The sequence below is a fragment of the Equus asinus genome, chromosome 16 (assembly GCF_041296235.1).
Source record: "Equus asinus isolate D_3611 breed Donkey chromosome 16, EquAss-T2T_v2, whole genome shotgun sequence".
Classification (NCBI taxonomy): Eukaryota; Metazoa; Chordata; class Mammalia; order Perissodactyla; family Equidae; genus Equus; species Equus asinus.
In genome coordinates, this window is record NC_091805.1 from 5,699,305 (window position 1) to 5,721,918 (window position 22,614).

Here is a 22,614-nt window from a genome sequence, read left to right on the forward strand (position 1 = left end):
CCGGAGTCGCCGGCCGCCCGCGGCGCATGCGCAGCTCCCTCCGCCGCCGCCCTCCCGCCCGGTCCTGGCTCTGCGGCGGCGCCCGCTGCGGAGGGAGCTCGCCTCGCCCCGTCGGCTTCCGCCCTGGCTCCTGTCGGCCGGGACCCCGGCGGGTGGGGCTAAGCTGACCAGCCCCCTGTGGCTCCGCCTCTTCCCCGGCGTCTCGGGTTCTGTCCCAGCCCCGGGAGGCTCCTGCTCGCACTGCAGCCCTGTGGTGAGCAGGGTCCCGGGCAAAGCGGCCCTTTGCGGAGGGAGCGAGGGAGGGAAGGGCGATTCGAAGAGGGCTTCCCAGCCCTGGAGGATCCCTGTGGACAGATGCCTCCCCCGCCTTTGACTGGCCTTGTTCTTCCAGCCTTTAGTGGAAAGGTCTCTGGCCTGGAGCCCATCTCTGGTCCTCGCTTGCCGTGTGACCTTGGGCGAGTCACTACTCCTCTCTGGGCCCCAGTGATCCCTAAAGCTTCCTCCATTGCTAAAACTCCTAATTTTGCAGAAAAGCTTATGCAGATACGAGACTGGCCCGTCCACTGAGGTCGCTTAGCCGAGATGACCCAGAGTTGACCGAACCTTCTTTCTTCAATCATGGGTGGAAAGAGGCAACCTACTTATTGGGTCGCTTTTATTCCTTTACCGTCGGTTGCAGATTGCATTACTCCAGGCTCATTAATGTTTTTCTAAAATCGTCATGGGATCCTTGTCCTAATTCCTGGCCATCTTTTTAAAAATTAGCGACAGGGTGACTGGTGAGCTGTGGTGTCACGGTCTCCGGTCTCCTTACTACTGAGGCTCTCTTTCCTTTGATCCAGATGGTGTGGTGGCTCGATTCTCCCAGTGCCTGGCTGAGTTTCGGACGTGGTTAAGAACCAACTGGTTGAGGTTCAATGCAGACAAGACGGATGTGATGCTGGTAGGCAGGGGCACACTTGGAGATGAAGGGAGGGAAAATCCGAACTCCCTCAAGCAATATAAATACTGTATTACTCTTCTTATATGTTCCAGTGTTTGAGAACTGCTGATGGGCCGATAGTTGCCAGAGTTTGGGTGAGATAAAAATAATGTCAACAATATAAGAACCCTAAAAATATCGGTTTGTGATAATCTGATAAAATGGGGCCACTGGGTAAAACTCTTTATGTAAAAATTATTAAAAGAGAAACCAAAACTGTTCTTTGAACAACCAAAAGGCTATATAAGTGTTTTAGGGTGGCGTTAATAAAAATCAAACTAACAAAAATGACGATGCTGATTGTCACATAGCTGTGGAGCTTCCAAAGGTAACGCGTTACTGCTTTAACCTGCAATCTGCCTGTTAAAGGTAAACTCTCGACTTGGCTAAAAGGTCGTTTTTAAAAATAGGGGAAGCTTTTTGGTATTTAGGTGTTTTTCAACCAAATTACTAGTTATCTGTAAATGTTTACCTGCATGTCATGTGTAGGTTGTCACTTTTAAATAAAACTTTGGGGAAATAGTTTACAAAATAATCTCAGAAGGGACTCAGGGACTCTGAAAATTGTTAGATAGAGAATTTGGTTTTAGGGTTTTGAATGTGCTGTATTAGTCTGTTTCATTCAAACAGCCCCAGAGTCGAAATTGTTACAGGTATTTTCTTGGTAGACTTTGAGAGGTACCTTTTTGAGTTGCATAACAGATGTGTTTATATAGCATAGGTATATATTACTTACATTTGAATCAGGTTGGTACTGAATAAAAGGTTTTATTTCTTAGGTATATGTAAATTTCCAAAGAAGTTTGTTTATTGGTCGGTTTAAGATACTGGTTGAAGTAAAATTGTGACCTTAAAATGTTTTGTTAATAGCAAAATAACTCTGAGGGGGGTGTGTGTGTGTGTGTGTGTGTATTATACCCTCTGTAAAATTGTTTAGTAACTTTTTAACGGAGCATTCGGTAAATTGCTTAAAAATAATTTCCCAATATAATAGCAATTTTGAGTAGCTTAATGTGGTAAAAGTTAATGTGAGTTTGCCTGAAAATAAGGAAGCCTTTAGGTGGGGAATGGGAGCTAAAGAGGCATTTATTCAGGCTTTGTATAGTGATTTGTTTTGCTTTGGGACATTAGCCGCAAGTTTCACATAAAATTGGAATTAAACCACACTTTTTAGTTTAACTTTAAATGTTTCGCTACACAATTCTAACAGAACCACCATTTTGGGTTTCACAGTACTCAGGACTATAAACTGTGATAATTTTAAACAGCTCATAAGTGATGGTACATTTCCTCACGCCTTTAACTCTGTCATGTCCTGTTTTCAGCTCTTCTAGTATCAGTAGGCTTTAAAGATTTATTTTTTGTCAACCCAAGTATAAATTTTAACTGTTTATATTTGAATACAAAGAAGACATCTGTTGAATTAACGGAAAGTGCTGAAGAACTCAGGGAAATGAATGGAAGTAACAAGGAAGTAGACTCTGGTTTAATAAAAAGAAAAACGTTCCAGACATTAGAGCTTTTTTAGAAAACAGCAGCCTCTTGATGAGTCCGTGAGTCACTGGAGGTGCTTGAGCACAGGCAGACAAGCCTGGTAGTGGGGAAACATCGTGAGGGATTCCTGCTAGACACGGTAGAAAGTGACTAAAGACCTCCGAGGTCCCATCCAACGCTAAGGTTCTATGGCTAAGGAATAGTTAATTTTTACGTATTTGGTACTGGAGAGGTAAGCAAGCGTTTTGAAAAAGACTTCGCTTTCCTTGAGGTGGCTCCTAAAATTTTTGAAGATAAATATGTCACTAGAAATAAAGGAGAGTAGAACTATACTGAATTTAGTAGTAATGTGTTACCGATGACTTACAATATTGGAGCTGTTTCTCTTTACCTTGAGAATATCTGAACCTAAAAGAAAACTACTGAACCCACATTTATGAAAAAGGGGAGGAGAAGAATGCACAAGGAGTTTTTTCCCCTAAATGATAATGCCACCTAAAATTAGTAAAATTGATACACAATATTAGTAAACTTAAAAGTCATTTATCAGTAAGATGGATACCCATTCAAAGATGTCTCAGACCTCGATTCTCCTATTTCAGAATTCATTCAGTAGCTAAAGGGACCGTGATACCCAGCTTTTTATCACAACTAGGATTTTTGTTGAAGGTTTAACTAAAGAATCAAAGATTAAATGGGCTCAAGCAAGCTAGTTCCTCCTGTACCTTGCATGTTGAGAACACTTTTTAATTTTCATTTTGGTAACCGGCTAAATTTCATGTATTAGCTTTCATATTCCAATGGGAAATCCTCCTGCATCCCCATGGTACTATAAAGCCTGAGTTTCTACCTCTAGGCCCCCTGTTCTTTTTATGTTTACCCACTTCAGGTCTCTGCACGTCCATGGTTTTTTGCCTTCAGCTGTTTCCATCAAGCATCTCAAAGTGAAAACTATTTGAATATGAACTGACTTTAAAAAAAAGTCAGTTTTATTTCAAGTCCAAAGGACTAAGGTAATTCAACAGGGGTAACTCTTGGGAACTATATACCTATGCTAAAATATTTATTCCCCCAAGAAATCCTGAAAAAACACTTTTATATAAGTAGTCTAAGAAATAAGATGAAAATACTGTACAGTACAGTTAATGGTAAAAATTGTTTGTAGATTTGGGAACCTTAAAGTTTTCCTTTCTCTTCTTTCTCTTGCTTTTCTTTCAGTAGAAAATGTGCATCAGATGTTTATGTTTAATTGGTTTACAGACTGTCTGTGGACTCTTTTCCTGTCAAATTACCAGGTAATGTCCTTTCACTTAGCAGCTACTTCATAAACCTGTTAATGCACAAATTATTCATGCGCAAGTTATTACTGGATGTAAGAATTCCAAGTTAATGTTGAATCTTTGGAAATAGGAAACTGCTTGATAGAGTCTAAAATTTTAAGAGAATACAAATAACTTAAGAAAACAGCCTTCCCCATATTGCACTGTAAGTTAAATATTAAAGAAAAAGTGTGTATGTGCACATTTATGCAACATATTGTAGTGCTGGCTTCACATTATTTTGATGGAATGAGTAAGTTTCATGTTTAACTGTTTGATTTTGGTAGTCATTTTTGAAATTTCATCAAGAGGAAGGGACCCTTGAACATTTGGGGAAAAACTGTCTTTTTGAAATAAGACTTTTGACTCCTGGTTCAGTAAAATATGTTAGTGCACGTTTTAATATCACCTTTGCATTAGCCGGTATCCGCCTTAGGGATGGAGGGGAAGCGTGTTTGTTATTTTGCCCTCATTGGCTCTGGCAATCATCAAGGCGCTCATTGGCATCGAGACCAATTGGCAGTTCTAGGCCAATACATCAAAATAAACTTTCAAATTGCAGGCATTTCAGGCATTGCAAATAAGCAGGTTCTCTCTCCATGCAGTCAAGTCGGCGATTATACCCATGCAAGAGCAGCTTTTCAGTATTTCACATTTAAAAATTTTTGCTAGTTGTGCAAAATTCAACCGTTGCACCATTGTGTTGCTACTGGCATCTCGGAAGGTGTGTGAGGAAAAGCAGATGAGCTCTGAGGATGGCAGACCGCCTAACACAACCCCTTTTCTTAAGCTCTGCTCGGACCTCCTGAGATTTTGGGATGCGGGATTTTACATCTCCTGTCGGGAGTCACCGAGACGGAAATCTTTGACAAGAGAGAACGGCTTTCAGAGCGCACTAGTTGCCCTTGTTGCATCACAGCAACATCCGTCTTCCAGCAGCTGCGCTTCCAAGAAGGCCTGCGTGGAAAAGAGAACGTGTCTTTCTCCCGGCGGCGGGAGCGCTCGCGCGGCTCCTCGGGCCCCCGCCCTGACCGATGGTCCTCGAGCCCTCGGCCCGGCCGGCGGGCGGCTCGGCGCGGCGCGGGGATGCCCGGCTCCCGCCGCGCCTCGGCCCCGCCCCTCCGCGCTCCCGGGGGGGCCTGCCGCGGGGCCGCGCCCTGCGCCCGCGCGCGCCCCTCCCCGCCCTGCCGCCCGGCGGGCGCGGGCGCCGCGAGGGGGCGGAGTGGGGCGTGGTGGGCGCGCTCGGGCGGCGCCTGCGCGTCCCCGCCGAGGCAGCGGCGGCGGGAGCGGCGGAGACGGCGGCGGCGGGAGTCCCGTTGCCGAGTCTCACATCCGGGTTCTGGCCGTGACCCAGCGGCTGCCGCCGCGGAGATGTGACCCGTCAGTACGGCAAACATGGCGGAGGTAAGGGAGCGAGCGCCCCCGCCCCGTCCCGTCGCCGGTGCCCAGGCCGCCGGGGGGCGCGGGGTGGGCCTGACTGGGAGAGGCCCGGCCCTGCGGCGCCGCTGCCCACCTGTTGTCCGGAACAGGCCGCGCTCGGCGGGAGCGTCCCGGGAACTTAGTTGGGTTGCGCGGGGGTCGGGGAGCGGCGGCGCAGCTGGACTTCGGGGGCAGTTCGGGGGTCGGGTGCCGCGCAGGGGTGCGGCGGGGAGGGCGGGGGGCGCCCGCCGGGCAGGGGCGCCTGTGGCGCAACTTCGCCGGGCGGTGCGGGGCCGGGAGCGGAGCTGCTGCTTCCTCTTGAGCGAAGTTTCTTCCCTCGCGCCGAGATGCTCCTGCGCCCTTCCGCGTCCCCCCGCCGCTGACATCCAGGCCGTGTCGGGGGAGCGCGCAGGCCGGGCGGCCTCGGGCTAACGCTGCTGTTCCCGATGGGGATGGGGTGCGCGAGGAGAAGCCCCCTGGCCTTTCGCGGCCCACCCTCTAGTTTGGGGGGCTTCTCCCAATTTCTCCAACAGTTCTACCCCCCCACCCCCACCCCAGCTAGAACCTCTCTTTCCTACATTTCACAAGAGTTGCTTTCCACCCCCCCCCCCGCCTTACTTTCCAGGGTTTTGGGGGTTTTTTTTCCTCTTCCAAATCAAGGCTCGATTCTTGTCTTCTTTCTCCTCTAATTTCTCCCTACCTTGTGGAACAATTTCTTTTTCTTTTTGCTCGTTTTCTAGTAAGTGAGTACCCAAAGCCTCGTTTTTCCGGTGGTTTTTTACGTGTTTGGGCCTCAAGTCGGCGGGCAAACAGCGACTGTTATTAATTCGAACTTAGTATGTGCCACTAGAGGTTTAAGTTTTTGCTTCTGATTTAAACCTTTAAATGTCTGAAAATTTTTTTAACTTTTTTTTCCCCCTTATCCTTGGAAGGGTTTCATTAGTCTTTACATCGTGGAGTTCAAGAGGTGATATACTTGGACTTGTATGTCTCTTTGAGTAGAGGCACTCTAAATGATTGATAAGCCGTTTCTCTTGTGTGAATTACAATTTTCCTGGTCTCGGAGGCACCCCAAAAACAGATTCAGGAAGTAGGTAATTTTATTTGCCATCCAGCCCCCAGTTTTCGTCTTCATGATTTGCTAAATGAGCTCAGTGGTGAGTACTTTCATCAATACCATAAATCTCCGTTTTAAACCTTGGAATACAGAAACATGGTTAAATTATAGAAAAATATTAATTTGGAGCACTTTTCATGTACCTGTTGATTGGAAGGACCAACAGGTTAACTTTTCTGGAGTGGCTTTTAGGGGGCGCCTTCTGCTTCCCTTGTGGAAACTGGCTTTATATTTATGTGCTAGCGTATTTGCTGTTAAAGAACTAGAAAGGTTTTACTGTAGCAGGGCTGTTTGCTGCCAATATTCTTTCTAACACATTTAATATTTCTGATTTAAAACTAAATTTAGATCTTAGATTTGTTTCCATTTCCTTTGCTCTTTGAGGTTAAAGCATTGTGTTTCAAGGCACGTGAGTTGGAGAAGACATAGTAGTTTGCATTTCACTTAAATGTGACTGGGTTTAGTCCACTGGGCTGAAAGAGTTTTAGTCCTGGTGAGGGTCTTAAGTGCTTCTTTCCTTCCTATGTGAGGGGGAAAGGGGGTGGACGTAGCTGGACTTCGATGTGTGTTGTCGGCCAGCCTTCAGTGGGTGCTGCTTTCAGTGAGAGCGCTTTAGATGAGCAGCAGTGTGCTGTAATGGTTGATGTGGCTGCTTCCCTCGTGGTGCTGCTGCGATGGTTTGAGCTTTAAGTTCTGTAGTCATATTTTAAGGCCAGATATTATTAAAGGAAAATACCTTAGTGTATAAAAATACAGTGAAATTTAAGTTTTAAAAACCTCACCCAGAAATTTTAACTGCCCGGCACAGTGGAAACTTAATATGTAAATGTAGTATACTAATATTTCATTTCTTCTTTTAGAAATTAAAGATGGTTGCGTTAATGTCAGAGAGGAAAAGCGATATTTTGAGTCACTAATCCATTTCCTAATATTTTCAAGTGCATGTTTTAGTTTTCTTGAAAGTTGCATCACTTGGAGGATGGAACTCATGTTCTGTAGGAACACATGGATGGTTCAATTCCAAGAAGGAAAAAAACCTGATTTTGTTCTCAGTGCATTTATTTAGTGACCTGGTATCTTTAAAAAAATTCGTCTTTTTATATTCAGTTCTTTGTAGATGGTTTTATTTCTAGTGAGTTTCGAGGAAGAGTGGAGGAACCCTCTTCATTTGTGTCCTACAGAAAAATCTAAAACAGGTGAAGAGGTGAAAAGTAAAATTAATTTATAATTTTCTGATCTCAATATTTTAGTAATTGGGATGGGTTTAGAGACTAATCACTTAAAAGAATAGATGAAGGAGAAATGCTTGGTTTATAGAGTGCTTTGGGGTAAGCTCTCGGGAAATTCTTTCTTTGCGATGCCAATATAAAGCATGTGGTAAAATAATTCACATGCTGTGCTACCGCACTTCTGCTTAAGTGGACCTGAGGATTGAAGTTAACTGGTGGAATGACAGTCTGTGGAAGGCAGCAATATGCATTTACTCGATAAATCTGAGGGGAAAACAGGTTATTGAAGAAGCATGTCTCCAGAGAAAAATGTAGGTATTATACTTCTGGGAGGTTTTGTTGTTGTTTCTTGTATAGGAGAATGACCCTCACCTTGTTTTTCCAGAAAAATATGTAATTCTTGAATACAAATTGCTTTAGATGTGAATAGAATATACTAATTTTTCATGCTTGATCTGTTCATCTTAGTCAATCCATACTAGGAACAACGTATTTAATGATTTTTCAAATTGAGGTAACATTAAAAACGTATTTAATGTGCTTAAATGACATATGCTCCCCTTCTTAATACTTTTGGGTGATATTTCTCATTGCTTATTATCCCTTAAAATTATTTATCAACCTTCTAAAAGGAGGCTCTCCTAGTCACACTTAAGGAAGGAGATGACAGGATAGTCACAGTTTTACGAATGCAGTGAGAGAGAGAGGAAGACATAGTTGATCCTGTGGGTTTTGTAAGGAATGTGGTGTAGGAACCTTTGGGAACGAACAATTTGTCTTTTATTTTGGAGTTTGTAAACTCATAAGGGACTTTCTTCTCAGGGAAAAAAAGCCACAGCATAATGCAAGATCTTTCTTTTCACCTCGGCCATATTGCTGCCATATAAAGAGACGAAAATTTAATGGACTTGCTTTTCTGTATTAGTTTTAAGTATTTTAATATTTCCAGAAATGATACATAATCTGTTTATTCACTATCATTTCTGTCCGTTCCTCTTAAAAACAGACTCCTTGCTTACTAGCATTTTTTGAGTGTATTTGGAATTTGTATTTTAAGGAAATAGGATCATCCTGACTGTTACTCTTGATAGTGTTGATGTCTGCTCTAAACAAAACTGGTTTCACTGCAGTGAATTTAGGCCTTAAATAATGTCCTTTACTGGCAAGGAAATTTTTTTTAGTATGTATACTTCAGAACTATTAAGGATTTACCTAAAGTAATCAAGAACACCATGCATGAAAGTCCTAAAAAGCTTAATTCAAAGGGAATAATAGAGTGCTAGAAAAGGTCAGAAAGGTCAGTGGGGGAAATACAAAAGTGAATTAGTTTTAGAGAATTCTTGTAAGTGAGACTACATAATCAGTTTCCCAAGTAATTATGAAATAAAACACTGCCATTGAAACTTCAGGATGTCTTTATGAAAAGTAATGCGCTGTATAGAAATTTCTTGCTTGAAGTTCAGATTGAGTCCCTGTATATTTCAAAAGATTTGCAAATGGTTTCAAAATTCATTGCAGTGATTAAACTGTCAAGTACCAGTAGTTGCTTGGGACCCATTCTGTTTGACTTATTCTGTGGTTTAGAAAAATGACTGTTATAATTATGCTTATGTAGATATGAAATTCATAAAGTAGTGCTCTCAAAAAGCTTTTTGCAATTTGAGATCATCCTTTCTCAATAGTCCTAGATTTAAAAAAATAAATTTAGGAGAGTCTGTTAAACATATCCTATCCATTTAGCTTAGTAGTGTTACGTCTTTTGAGCAATTCATAATAAAAGTAAAGAACTTAGATCTCAAAGGAAAGTGAACTAAACTTGAAGAAATCTAAATCTTTTTATCTTGGAGAAAATGAAACTGAGCAGAGTTTATGCAGTTTGTCCTGTGTTGCGCAGTTAGTGTGTGGCACGGTTAAGGCTGGAACCTAGGCTTCTGAGTTCCCAGTGCTTAGTGGTAGCTACTCACCCTCTGGATTGCTACTACTGTAGTAAATTTGCTAATTTTAACTCCAAGACTTTCGCAACCTTTTTTATGCCCCAGAATTCCTCAGGGTAACAGCAAAGTTAGGTGATTTAATTTCGTGTGGAGGAAGAGGGCTAGGGAACCCTTGGCACAGTCCCTCTGCATTCTCCACCCTGCCTCCTTCCTGGCTCTATCCCCATCCCCATCGCTGTGAGAACCTCTCATTTAGTGTCTGCATTACTAATTAGGTGATAACACTTAAAGAAAAGGTGGTGGAATTGGTTTGAGGGGAAAAATTGGTTCTAACAGTTATGTTCATTGGAAAAGAAAATCTAATGATTGCTTTGTGTTTTTACTTACTTATCTGTTTATTGATTTATTTATGGTAATGCTGTAGTTAGTTGATCTTTTACTCTCTCCCAGTTTATAGTTTTCTGGTGTATAGGATATTTCTCACCATGTTCTAGAACAACACAAAAGAGAAACATTTGAAAAAATCTACTGCATTGAATATTTGTTACCGCTCTTAGCAACTTGATCAACAATTCTGTGTCTGGGTGAAGGTGTAAAAGCTGCTGTAAAAGTTACTACAGTTCATTTTTAGATTTGATTTAGTCTACCCATGCTCTGTGTGTGTCTGTCTAGTGTTATGTTTTCCATCTCAGATAAAACAATTATTTGTGTACTCAGAAGAGAACTAGGTTACTTTCCAAAATTATAGACTTGTTTTAAAAAATGTGACAAGTCCTAGGTTTTCTTAAAAAATCTAAAAGTAAAGGAAGCAAATGAAAATGACTCATAATTCCACAAAATAATCTCCACTCACTTTCTTTTTAAAAAACAGAGTAACACTTGTAAGTGGTTAGAAAATTCCAACAGTACAGAAAGGTATAAAATAAAAAAAGGCTTTTCTCCCCAACCCATTCCCTAAAGGTAACTATTGTGAACAGGTTCTTGTGTATCCTTTTGGGGGAAAGAAAATTTTATTTATATTCCAGCCCAAATTTACTCCTTCCTCTCCAGTTTTCTTTTTACTCTATATATATGTGTATAATTTTTTGGCATTTTTTTCTTAATACAAACAGATCTGTCTCTCCTTTTTAATGGATTAATTAATAGTGTTCCATTGCTTGGAAGAACTGTATTTCATTTCTAACTAGTTAGATGATCGACTTTGAATTTTTTCCCATCTTTTTGCTGTGAACAACTTTGTAGTAATGAATGTTATACAGATATCTTGGTGTGCTTTTTTGGGCATAGCAGTAGGGTAAGTACATATTGGCAAAGTGATCTCCAGAGTGGTTGAACCAACTCATGTTTGTACCAATAATATATGAGTGCATTTTAAATACATTGTAATCCCCAATGTGAAATCTTCTTTACTGCTTACATTTTATAGTTTGAGCTTTTTCTAAAAATAGATATTGTTACAAAGGCTTACCTCTTTAGCTTTGGTTTTGTTTTTTCCCCCTTCCCCCTTTCCAGTTTACTGTCATCACTAATGGTGGATGTTGCCGGTTTTCCTGGAGGGTATTATTAGAGATACCAGTTCCTAACAAGACATAGATAATAGTCTGACATGACAGATGACAACTTGCAGTCACATTTTAAATATGCTTTGAACAGATGAAAACCATTTTAAAAAGAAAGAAAAAGTAGGAGGGAAGGAGGAGAGAGGTAAAGAGAAACATTTTTTTACATGGTTGTTTTCCTGGGAGGTACAGAAGGAATCAGGTCCTAGACTTAAGTTCCACCTTCACCACCCACCATGGAACCTTGATCAGGTCACAGTATCTCCTTGGGTTTGCTAATCTATAAAATGAGGTAGGCGGGGCAGGTATTATTGCCAGGTTTATGGTTATGGTCAGGTAACTTTTACATTTGAGAATATGAAGTACTATATAAATGTAAGCTGGTTCTATTCTCTGAAATACCCAAATAAAAAATGTCCTCATTTCACATTAAGATCTCCTGTATTATGATACTAAAGTCATATTTTATTTTGAAAGATAATTTTGCTGAGGAAAAGTAATATTTGCAATATACACTGTTTTCAAACACCAGGTTTCCAGAAGCTCATCTTTGATTTAACTGGATATAATTAACTTTTAAGAAACTGATCTCATTCCCACCCTCCCCAGACTGATGCAATGGAATTTTATTTTGCACATAGGACACTTAAATATGTATCTATGGGCAAACCATCCCTACTTCTCCGTCTTCATCCTCATCGAGATAGACCATCAGTCAAGTCATGGTTCTTGGAACGTTCTAGTATGTCTGACATAATGTGATCATTAATGCTATCTTTGAACACTGGATGTTCTACTTTATGCCAGCTATGCCTACAGATGTTATCAGTCTTCTAAACATTTGGTATCTTAATGTACGGAAAATATTTGGGGCCTTTTTCAAAACTTTAAAGTGGTACCTATTTCCCAATAAAATAACAATCAGTATGGTATTTATTGGCATCTAGTGCTGCTTGAGGCCTTTTACAAATTAAAGTATATAGACGCCATTCACAGTTCAATATCTCTGTTATTGCCAAAATCTAACATAAGTAAAAATGTAGCTTTTATTCTTGAGTAGAATAACTTTGTGTGTGTGTGTGAGAAGGATTGACCCTGAGCTAACGTCTGTGGCAATCTTCCTCTATTTTGTATGTGGGATGCTACCACAACATGGTTTGATCAGCGGTGTGTAGGTCTGCGCCTGGGATCCAAACCCATGAACCCTGGGCCACCGAAGCAGAGTGCACAAACCTAACCACTAGGCCGGCTCCTAGAATAACTTATTTTTAATCAGAAAGCCTTTTTTATCAGAAAACTGTTAAATGGAATAATTATTGGAGTGTTCAAAAAGAACTAAACGCTCGAAGAACCATTTCTTTTAAGCTCCTAATTTGAAAGAAATGCTGGATTTTCTTGTTTATGCCATGCAAACCTGTTGCAAAATTATACTAAAAGGGAAAAATAGCATCAAAAGGCTGCTCTGGATAGTGAACCTGGGACCAGGTGAAGATAGTCATTAATGTTTCTGTAACCTTGCACAGAAGTTGTGCTTAAACTTGGGAAATAAAGTATAATTGCATGAAAGAAAAGTAGATTAATATTTTAAAATATTGACTGGCTGTGTAATAATTTATGTGATAGTTAAATCCATTTTGAGCCAGAAATATGTAGCTCTGCCCAGAAGATGTTAAGCAAACTAGAAACCCTCTTCATGGTCACATTACTCTGTCGTGCTTTTCTTCAGCTTCCCATTAGAGGAAGCGAATTAAAATGTAGCAGTGTTTTGACTCTGTTGTGGCAGAGTACCTTTTAAATAAAGATAATGGTGGTCGCTTGAAAATACGTAATACTGAATACTGTCAGTCTTTTATTAGAATAAGACAATGCTATAGGCAAGAACCATCTTCTTCCAAGAATTAAAAGGAAAAACATAGGACCTTTGCAAAAGTGTGCCTCAAAAGAACCTGTCACCATGTAGAATCTAAAGTGTCATACTTACTACAGTAGCATTACGTGGACACTTTTCAATGTGCAGTTTTAATACCCTATAAAAATTTGTCTTAGATGTCTAGCTTTTGAAAAATTGGGCACCTTCCTCATTTCTGTTTTATTTTTCTTGCCTCTCTGCCTCATTACTGAGCAGGAATACTACAATATTCCTATTTCTTTTTGTTAATGCTTTTGGCTTTCCAACCTCTGACTTCTAAGAGGCATGAAATAGATGACTCTGAATGAATAGGCAAGGTGTTAGTTATAAGCTTGTCGTTTGAAGCATCTTTTGAGTTTTTGTTATTGAGTTTGTCTTAGTAGTTTATGTTTGTAGATGACTCGTTTCTATTTGTGAATTAACTGAATAAGATAAGGCACAGCCACAAATTGTCAAGTGGTGTATTACTAAAATAAGTTGCTAACAGTTTTATCTTTAAAATCTTCCAGATGCTTGTGGTTAAATTTATGAGAGGTAGAATGGTACAGTACAAGAGGCATTATAAGTAGGAATCTTTATGATCTTCCAACAGATAACCTCTAGATTTTAGCTCTAAAGGTTGCTAATTCTGTGATAATTTAAAAATATGTTGTTAGTAAAGTTAACCTAATGTACTGTTTGGTGCTTAAGTAACATTTTAATTTTCCTTCTTTCTTACAATATAATTTTTATTTAAAATAGTGTCTTAAATTGTTTCCACCTCCCTTCTCATACGCAAGCCAGAAACCAGGTTGATAGCAAACCTTCTGTGTAATTTTCCCTGTATTGATAAGAAAGAGGATTTAGAAAATTCTATGATCTAAAATCATCTCTCAAGTCACATATGTTATAAGACCCATATTTGTCTTTAAAATCTGTCAATTCCGTATATAGTCTCTGTTTCTAGTGTTTTGAATTTTTTCTGTTTAAATAAATATAGTGTCAGAGAAAGGATTACACCAGAAGTTTTAGTTTGTCTTAGACAATACAGACATTCACACTTACTGTAGTTTTGGTGTCATATTAGTCATTGAGTAATGTTTGTGGATACTTACTGCACAAAGATGCTAACTTTTCTTCTTTTCTCCCCTCCTCAGCCGTCTGTTGAGTCTTCCAGTCCAGGTAAGTGTTTTCTGTAATCTTTATCATCTCTGTTTGACTCAGATTTGTCCTGTTAGCTGCGTAAGAGGAGAGGAGTTAGACTGTTACCTGACTTGCTTTTCCTCTGAATGCTGCTCTTCTCTGGGGAAAAGAAATGGGTGAAATATCTGACTGCCCATGAAAGTGCAGCTGAGGCTGCTGTGAGTTCAACCTCGTAACTCTCGGTGGATTTTCTCTTTTTGTTTGATGAATTGCCACGTGTATTTCTTATAGTTTTTAATTGCTGTTTGATTTGAAGTATATATGAAGTGTATTTTTTTTAAGAAGAGTCACTAACTGCTTAGAAATATTTGTTTGCACAGGAATTTCAAAGTATTTTATTTGAGGAAAAAATTCTTAATGCATTTAGTGAGAGAGGGAAAAATAAGCAAAACATTCACCAAATGAGTACTTAATGTTGTAAGTTACAGAAGTTATTTTTAGATTTGAGTAGGATCAAGTTTTGTCCTCTGTATAGCTTTAGGTTTTTGTATTCTCTTTCAAATATGGTACAGATTCATTTTTTCATTAGCGATTGTAAACGTGTGATCTTTGGACCAAATCTGGGCCACAAATGTTTTTTGTTTGGCCAGTCTAGTGACCTTAAAAAAATTAGAATATTTTATAAAAATCTGGATTTAGGCTTCTTATGATCAATCAGAGGTTCTGGCACCACTGGGTACAGCATTCCCATGTGGCAGCAGTTGGTTGGAGCTAAATAATGGCCAGAAATGAGTCTTCTACTAGTCTTTCTGCCTCAGTGTCTAGGGACTTTTCCTTCTGCGGTGGAGTACGCTGATTAAGGAACAGCCTAATATAGCTAAAGAAGAGTGAGAAAGAGAGCCCTCTGAGGCATGCAGTGTTTGATTTGAAGACGTCTTGCATATATTGAATATTTAGATATGATGTATTACTGAATTTTCCAGATTATTGAAGCAATCACCTTTCTGTGTTTTAGATTTTAGAAAGTTAGTTTGTAAAAAATGCTTAACATAAGCTTCTTTTTAATGGTTCAGAGTTCTTTTCATGAAGACAAATCGTGGTACTCTGTGTGGTACAATGCATCAAGTAGTGGTTGGACTAGCTTCCTCCAGTCCCTTGTAAATGACTAGTGGGCTCATTTGACAGTTGATTTTGTCATGTTTATTTTAGCTGAAGATGTTTGACTCGGCGATAAAGTACATTGGGCTTTGTGATATTTCTGAAACTCAAGGATTAATTTTTTTACTTCCTGGTTTATAAATATGTTCTTGATGATTGAGGTTGGAATTAATCTGATCTCAGATAAATATTAGGTTACCATTTTCTTTTTAGGACATGGAATTGTTCCTAGTATTTTTTTTTCTTTCAAACACAGAAATCATTTTCTTTGAAAAAATAGGTTCTAGTTGTTTTTGTTAACGTTGTGACATCACAAATAGACTGAGTTTTAGATATTTTTCTATGAATTTTTGAGACATTCATCACATAATACATGGGTACCTAAAAATGTGTACTCTAAAAGTGGCATTAATAAATGGATTTTGTAGTTTCCATTGCATTTGAATCAGCCTGGGCTGAACTGGAAGAAGAGTGGAGTTTGAAGAATGCACATGTCTTTGATGGGCTTCTTGCTGAATGCTCATACAAATAGATTGAGTGATTTTTTTTTAATTGTTTTCAGACTGAGGAAGATCTTTTGAGGTAGACAGCATTTGTTAATATCGGGCTTCTGCCCAAGGGAATGTTTATTGTTCTTATGAATAATACTAATTGTAGGCAGTTACAAAAGTTGGTAGAAAAAAATAGGACCAGAAGCTTCATGTAAAAAAATAATTTTTGGTTCACTGGTGAGAAGCTGTGTCCTTTGCAACATCTGCACTTTGGAATTGATGCCGGTAATAATTGTCACATGACGTAGGCTAAGTGGTTTGTCTCTAGACTCCACCGGTGTAAACCAATATGGAGGCGTAGTACAAGGCTTTACCTGTAAGACTAGTAGCCATTAGAGGTGGGGATTTTAGGGTGCGGAAGGTAGTAAAATGATTACACATGGTATGAGTATGTTATATGGTATATTATAAACTGAAGTTATCTTTTGAATCTTTGCAAATATGTAACATACCTTTTAGTGTAGGATGGAATTTTATGACAAAGCAGTGGCATTTGCCTTACTCTGAAGCAAAATATTTCTTTACATAAAGCACCAGACTCCCTACCCCTAATAATACATTTTTGGGATTTTTTTTTCCCTAGGAGACAGCCTAATGATGGGACTAGTAATTAACAGAAAGGAATAGGATGGTTAGTTGGTCCCAAAGAACAAGGCTAAAAAGAAGTCAAATAAAACAAAGAGGTCAGATAAAAGCAAGAAAAAAATTGAAATTGGAAGTTTATAGAAAACAGTGCAGTGTGTATCTGGGGAAAGAAATTAGAGTGAGAAGGGAGAAAAGGGTCACCCATACTTTGTTATTTCATGTAGTGGGAAGGTGAAGTGGCAATGCTTTAAATACAATTGGCTTTGTAAATAATGACCTAAAAATGGGGGACTTCAGGTAAGTTGTATAATGCTGATGAAAAGGTGCTATGTCCTCATGTGAGCTTGATTTTTTTTTTTTTTAGTTGGTAAAAGAGTATAAGTAGTAAGGAATTACGCATAATTATTTTTGACAGTATTTGCATCCAGTAGGAATTATATTATTATTAGGGGAGTAGTAGACAGTGGCGCTGCAAGGTGTTTTAGGATCATTATGCCTACGAGGAAGAATAGTACAGCATCATCTGTAGGAATACAGAATTATTGAGTACGTGTCCTAGAAGATTGCTGGGTGACTGAAAAGTTTGGGGAGTGTTTCCATTGAAAACTCAGGAAGAAGAGAGAATGATTGAGGCAAGACAGCAACAACTAAATTAATGGTTCTCACACTGTGCTTCTGTGGAAACTTGTGTCCAGTCCCTCAACCAGTACTAAGATGCCCTACTAAAATTGTCGCACTTTTCTTCATTTCCAGAAGAAATTAAGATAATACACTTTTCTAAATGTTTTTATTTTGCAAATCATTCTAAAACTTTGATACTCATTTGTACTATAATATGCCTTATTGCTAAATAATAAACAAAAGAATAGTTTAGTTATTTTATTTTTAATATCAATATTTTGTGATGTTCCTCAAAGAAGACTTTAAGTGCTTTGCCCCCTGACCTGGCTTGCAGTTGGCTCATCTGGGTAAACGGGCTCTCTTCAACTGTTCTTCAAGGCGGAGACCTACTGTTTCTGAGGCTGTGACTTAGAGCGGGCGTGGAGCGCAGTGAAAGCACAGGTGTTGGAAGTAGCAGACCCAGGGTCCAGATTCCATCCTTGCCACCTACTGGCTCTGAGTTTAAAACATGCCGCTTAAACTCTCTGAGCCTCAAGTTTTTGTCTTTGTTTTTCATAGGATTGTTTGAAGATTAAATGAGAATGTATGTGAAGTGCTTGAACATAGTATTTGGCACATATCAAGCACTCAAAAATGGTTCTCATGCTAGAAATTAAGGGAGGCGAGAAGAACCCTGAGTGTTGGGTGCCCCCTTATCCCTAGTAGTCTAGTGGTCAAGAAATCGGCCTCTCTATCTCTTTTTTTTACTTATTGGTTCTCTTACTGGAGTGAAATGGAAATGTTGGTACATCTGTTAATATAACCTTTAACAGTTTAAACTGATAAAAGAAATTGCCACTTGATTTTTTAATGTTAAATAATTGATTTGTTTATTAGTAAACAATGCTTTTGCAAACTTAACTCCAGATTTGGCAATAGCCAAATGTGGGGATGGTTTACAGAATATATATGCCCAACATTTGCAGCCTGCTATTACAAGGCTTGACTCTATTGAGTACAGCAGTATTCCCCAGCCACCAAGCTAAAAATAGATTAGCTTACACATCACTTACTTATTAGATTATTTTTAATGGCTTTCGTAAGAGTTCTGTATGCAATTTTAATAAATTTTGCTTTTATATTCTATGTTTGTTATTTCAGATCAAAATCAACTAAGTTAAAAACAGCTACCTATATATTTTCTCGAAAGTGCTGATAGAAGAATAATATTTGAGTGCAGCTGTTATTTTCTCTGGACTATATATTTAGATGACTGTATATTTCACATGACTATATATATTCTTCTTGGGGGCCAACGGGGTTCATACTCATTGAGTCTATTAAATATCAGTCAAATTGTGATTTTTTCCCCCTACACCAAAGATCATTCTTACTTGATATGACCATTTTTCTTTATAACTCAGATTTCATGTTTAGAAGATTACAATACTCTTTTTTAAAGTTCTACACACTTTTTTTAAAGCTATAAACATCCAGTTTTGCAGTTGTAACTGAATATGTAGATGTGAGATGGGGCAAAAAGTAATCCCTTAAGAGATTTTTCAGGGGGATGATGAGTAAGGGCAAGAATTTTCTAAAACAGTGATACTTGCTATGCATAGCTTTTCCCTGCTATTTTTATTTGAGTTATATTCAGCTTCAAATACCTTATACATTAAATTAATATTAATGATACACTTAATTTGGTTTACCAAACTTTTAAAAATATTCTTTACCAGGAGGTTCAGCAACATCAGATGACCATGAATTTGATCCATCAGCTGACATGCTGGTTCATGATTTTGATGATGAACGAACATTAGAAGAGGAAGAAATGATGGAAGGAGAAACAAACTTCAGTTCTGAAATAGAGGATCTTGCAAGGGTAAATAACAAGAAGAGCTAGAGGGTGAAGTGGTTATGACTTTTTGTGGAGAGGGGAAACACTTGAAATTTTGGTTCTCTCTGTTTTTGGGGGAAAGTGCTATATATAATTGGTACTGAAAAATTCTGTGTGGTCATAGGTGGGATATTTAAAGTCTGAAATGAAGGACTTTTTTTTTTAATAAATAACTTTGTTATGTGAAATAGAATTCAAATAGTTAAACTTTGGTAAAACATCACAGGTTTTGGGTCAAAAATGGACTATAAAAGCATCTAAATTTCCTCTTAAATACCTTCTGTCCTCTCCTAATTACTGCCCCTTTTATCTACTCCCCTTCAGAGCCAAAATTTCTTATGAGTTGCCATCATCCTCCTCGTTTCTCATTTACTTCATAAAGTGCTCTAGATTGTCTCTGCCCCTTCCTCCAAGAGGACCAGTGATTTTATTGTTAAATCCGGTGTCGCTTTTCTCTCCTCTCGGAGGTAGTGAACACACTTTACCACGCCCTTGTGTCTGAGTTCTGGAGTACCCACTGTCCAGTTTTCCCTGTCTGTTCACATTCACTGGCCTTTGCACACTTGTCTTCCTTTACCCAAGATGTAAATTTGGAATTTCTCAATTCTCAGTCCTGGACCTTGTTTTCTTCCATCTCTAGATTGGTGATCCTCAAAATGTAGTGTGAGGGTCAGCGGCTTTAGAAGCACTCATGTACTTACGAAGAAATGTGAATTCCTATGCCCCTCCCCAGGCCTACTCAGTCAGAATTTCTGCAGGGTAGTGCTCAAATCTGCATCTTCATTAAGTCTGCACACCAAATTGGAAAATTAGTAAACAAGATGAGCTGATCTGATCTAATCTAATCTCTTGGTGTCTGTATACTCAGTATTCCTCAGTTTATTTCTCGAGCATCAACCTATTCCCTGTCTCCAGTTTCGTTTATCTAACCACCTGCTTGACATTTCTGCTTGCATATCTCAGTAGACATCTTAAAATTTTAGATGTCCAAAACAAAACTATTGATTGATGTCCTCCTTCTTCTTCCTTCCCTGTCTTCTCCATCTCAGTAAAAAATGGCACTACTGTTTACCTTGTTGCCTAAGTCAGAAACCAGGGAGTCGTCATCCTCCCTCATACCCAATACCTATCCCTGAATAAGCCTGTCATTTCTTTCCACAAAGAGATCTCTTTTCTGGCTCTGGCTCTTGCTCCGTCTCTGCTGCCAGGTCACCATCATTTCTAGCCTAGACTATGGCCATAACTTCCTAACTGGTCTCTCCATTTCCTCTTTTACCACTCTCCGCTCCATTATTTTTCCGCAGCAGCCGTGATGATCTTTGCAAAATATAAATCAGTTTATGTAAGCCTCCTATTTAAAACTCTTCAGTGGCTTCCTGTTGCATCAGAAGAAAATCCAGACTCCTTGACCTGGCCAGCAAGACCCCCTGCTTGACGTGGTCCTTTTTCCATGTGTTACACTGACCTGTCAAGCTCTTCTGTAGCCACACCAGCTACTTTCGTTCTTAGGTGTGCTGGTTTCTGCCTATTTCAAGGCTTTTCAGCTCATTCCAGTCTCTGGTATGTACGTTCCGAGGCTGGTTCCTTATCCTCTTCAGTCTGGGCTAAATGTTGCCTCCTCAGAATGGCCTTTCCTGTCCCCCGATTAGCTTTTTTTAGCCAGTGTACCCCATTCAATGCTTTCTTTCCACCTAACACAGCTAGTAGTTATAAGTTTGTTTAATTTATTGTCTGTATCCTCCTTTAGTTCCGTGAGAGGAGGGACCTTGTCTGTTTTATTCACCAATGTATTTCATGGTACCTAGCAAGAGTGCTCACTCAGAGGTTTTGAATGAATGGATAAATCAAGCTGGTATGCTCTAATTAAAATTTATTACAAATCCAGTCTGCTGTACTCCATAATAAAAGAACATAATAAATAAATAAGACATAGTGTCAACCTTTAAGCATTTGGAGTGCATAGTATCATGGAAAAATGAATTAGTATGCTTTTATAGTGATGAAGACTAATCTATGTTTTGGAATTTTAGTTTGGAACTTTTTTTTTTTGGGGTGAGGAAGGTTGTCACTGAGCTAACGTCTGTGTCAGTCTTCCTCTGTTTTATGTGAGATACCACCACAGCGTGGCTTGACCAGCAGTGCTAGTTCTGCACCCAGGATCCGAACGTGTGAACCCCAGGCCGAGGAAGTGGACCTCACACACTTAACTACTACGTCATTGGGCTGGCCCCCTAGTTTGAAACTTTTTAAAGTGTACGTTTAAAGAGCTGGAAAAGGAATCCTATTAATATTTAGTCACCTCTTGTCAGGTGGTCCCATTTTGGGTCATTTTGTGATTAAAGCTGGCTTAATTCACAGTGCCTAAGCAATTCAGTATTTTATTATTTTAAGCCAGAGAACAGAATTAGTCTTACTGGCAGTGATGTATAGTTGTTATAAAAGCTTTTCAAGAATGGGTAAAAAAGCACGTAAGAGCCTGGAGTCAGAACTTTCCTCAGGACAGGGTGGAAAGCCGTTCAGAAGACGGGGATGATTTCCTTGGATGATTCCAAACCTACATGAGCAACAGAGGAAACAGTTAATTAAAATTCACAGTCACTTGGTACATGTGAAGTGGAAAGGCAGTTGTTTCCAACTTTCTGCCTATATTTTACAGAAACTTACAGCTTTATGTAGATTGTCTTGTTTCTGAATAACTCATCCATGGGGTAAAAGGTAAAGGAGGAAATTCTTTTTAATTGAATAATTTACTCAGTACAGGTTATATAATAGGTTATGAGGTGGAATGAGTATTACTTTTTCCATTTCAGAAAATAGGCTATTACATTTAATTAGCACAAAATTACTAATGGGCTTTGCTAAAATTTTGGGCATGTTATTGTCTATCTTTTTTCTCCTTTATTGCACTCCTTCCCCAGTGCTTTACAGCCCCCTGAAACTTACTTTCAAATGACCCTTCCTTAGGAAAAAGTAACTAAAATAGAATTATTTATGGAGAATATAGAAAGGGAGAGAAGGACAGAGGAACCAGTCTTTTATCGTTCTTTTCTCCCAGTCAGTCTTCTCCCTTCTCGGATACTTCGGACTTCTAGAGCAGTCAGGCTGAGGTTTAAGTGGCACAGAATCACCAAGGCTTCCCTCTGGGATCTGCAGCTCAGCTGGTTCAGGGCCAGTGTCATGGATTTCCTATAGTTAAACTCTTTGGGTATGAACCAAACCAAACTAGTTTTTGTTTTTATTAAAACAGTGAGCAAGATTTTGTTGTATTGATTACCGATTTGCATTTTAGAAGCAAAACATTATAGTTAGGTCAAGAATTGGTAGGGTGGTCTTTACCTGGCCCTTTGGTTGCATGAAATGGACTTTTGATGTAATGACGGCAGAATTCTAACAGTTGATTCATTCAGGAGTTAATAACTGCATAGCCGCTGGTTTTAAGTTCATTCAATTTGAATTGTAAAATTTTAAGTGAAAACTAGCTTTTCATAGAAGAAGCTTTGATGTGTATTGTTATATTTGCATGTATGAATTTTATCAATATAAAAGGAACTTTAGGTATGTAAGTTTAGCTTTAAATGTTTTAATAGAATTAGATATACAGGTTAGAATTTAATTGTGGTGATCTTAGAAGGGGTGTGAGAATCATTTCCGTAGTAAATAGGCTTTTGTTTGCTAGGAATAGCAATAGCCAGGTGTTAACTCTGTTTTAACATGTGCTCTTCACACTCAGCCTTGC

General features: G+C 39.2%; 1 protein-coding gene across 10 annotated transcripts in view; it reads left to right on the forward strand.

The window, feature by feature from the left end:
* MIER1 (MIER1 transcriptional regulator) overlaps positions 1–22,614 on the forward strand; it is a 59,121-nt gene that overhangs the window by 554 nt on the left and 35,953 nt on the right. Inside the window, exons 1-5 of one of the 10 annotated variants that reach the window (XM_044749509.2) lie at positions 61–253; positions 843–943; positions 3,698–3,771; positions 14,099–14,123; positions 18,718–18,863. In XM_044749509.2, the coding sequence (XP_044605444.1) occupies positions 3,712–3,771; positions 14,099–14,123; positions 18,718–18,863 (231 nt within the window). In that variant the 5' untranslated portion in view covers positions 61–253; positions 843–943; positions 3,698–3,711. Of the gene's footprint in view, positions 1–48; positions 254–842; positions 944–3,365; positions 3,490–3,694; positions 3,772–5,001; positions 5,200–14,098; positions 14,124–18,717; positions 18,864–22,614 lie in introns of those variants that run through there. The other 9 variants (XM_070486544.1, XM_070486541.1, XM_070486543.1 and 6 more) reach the window with 9 other exon arrangements.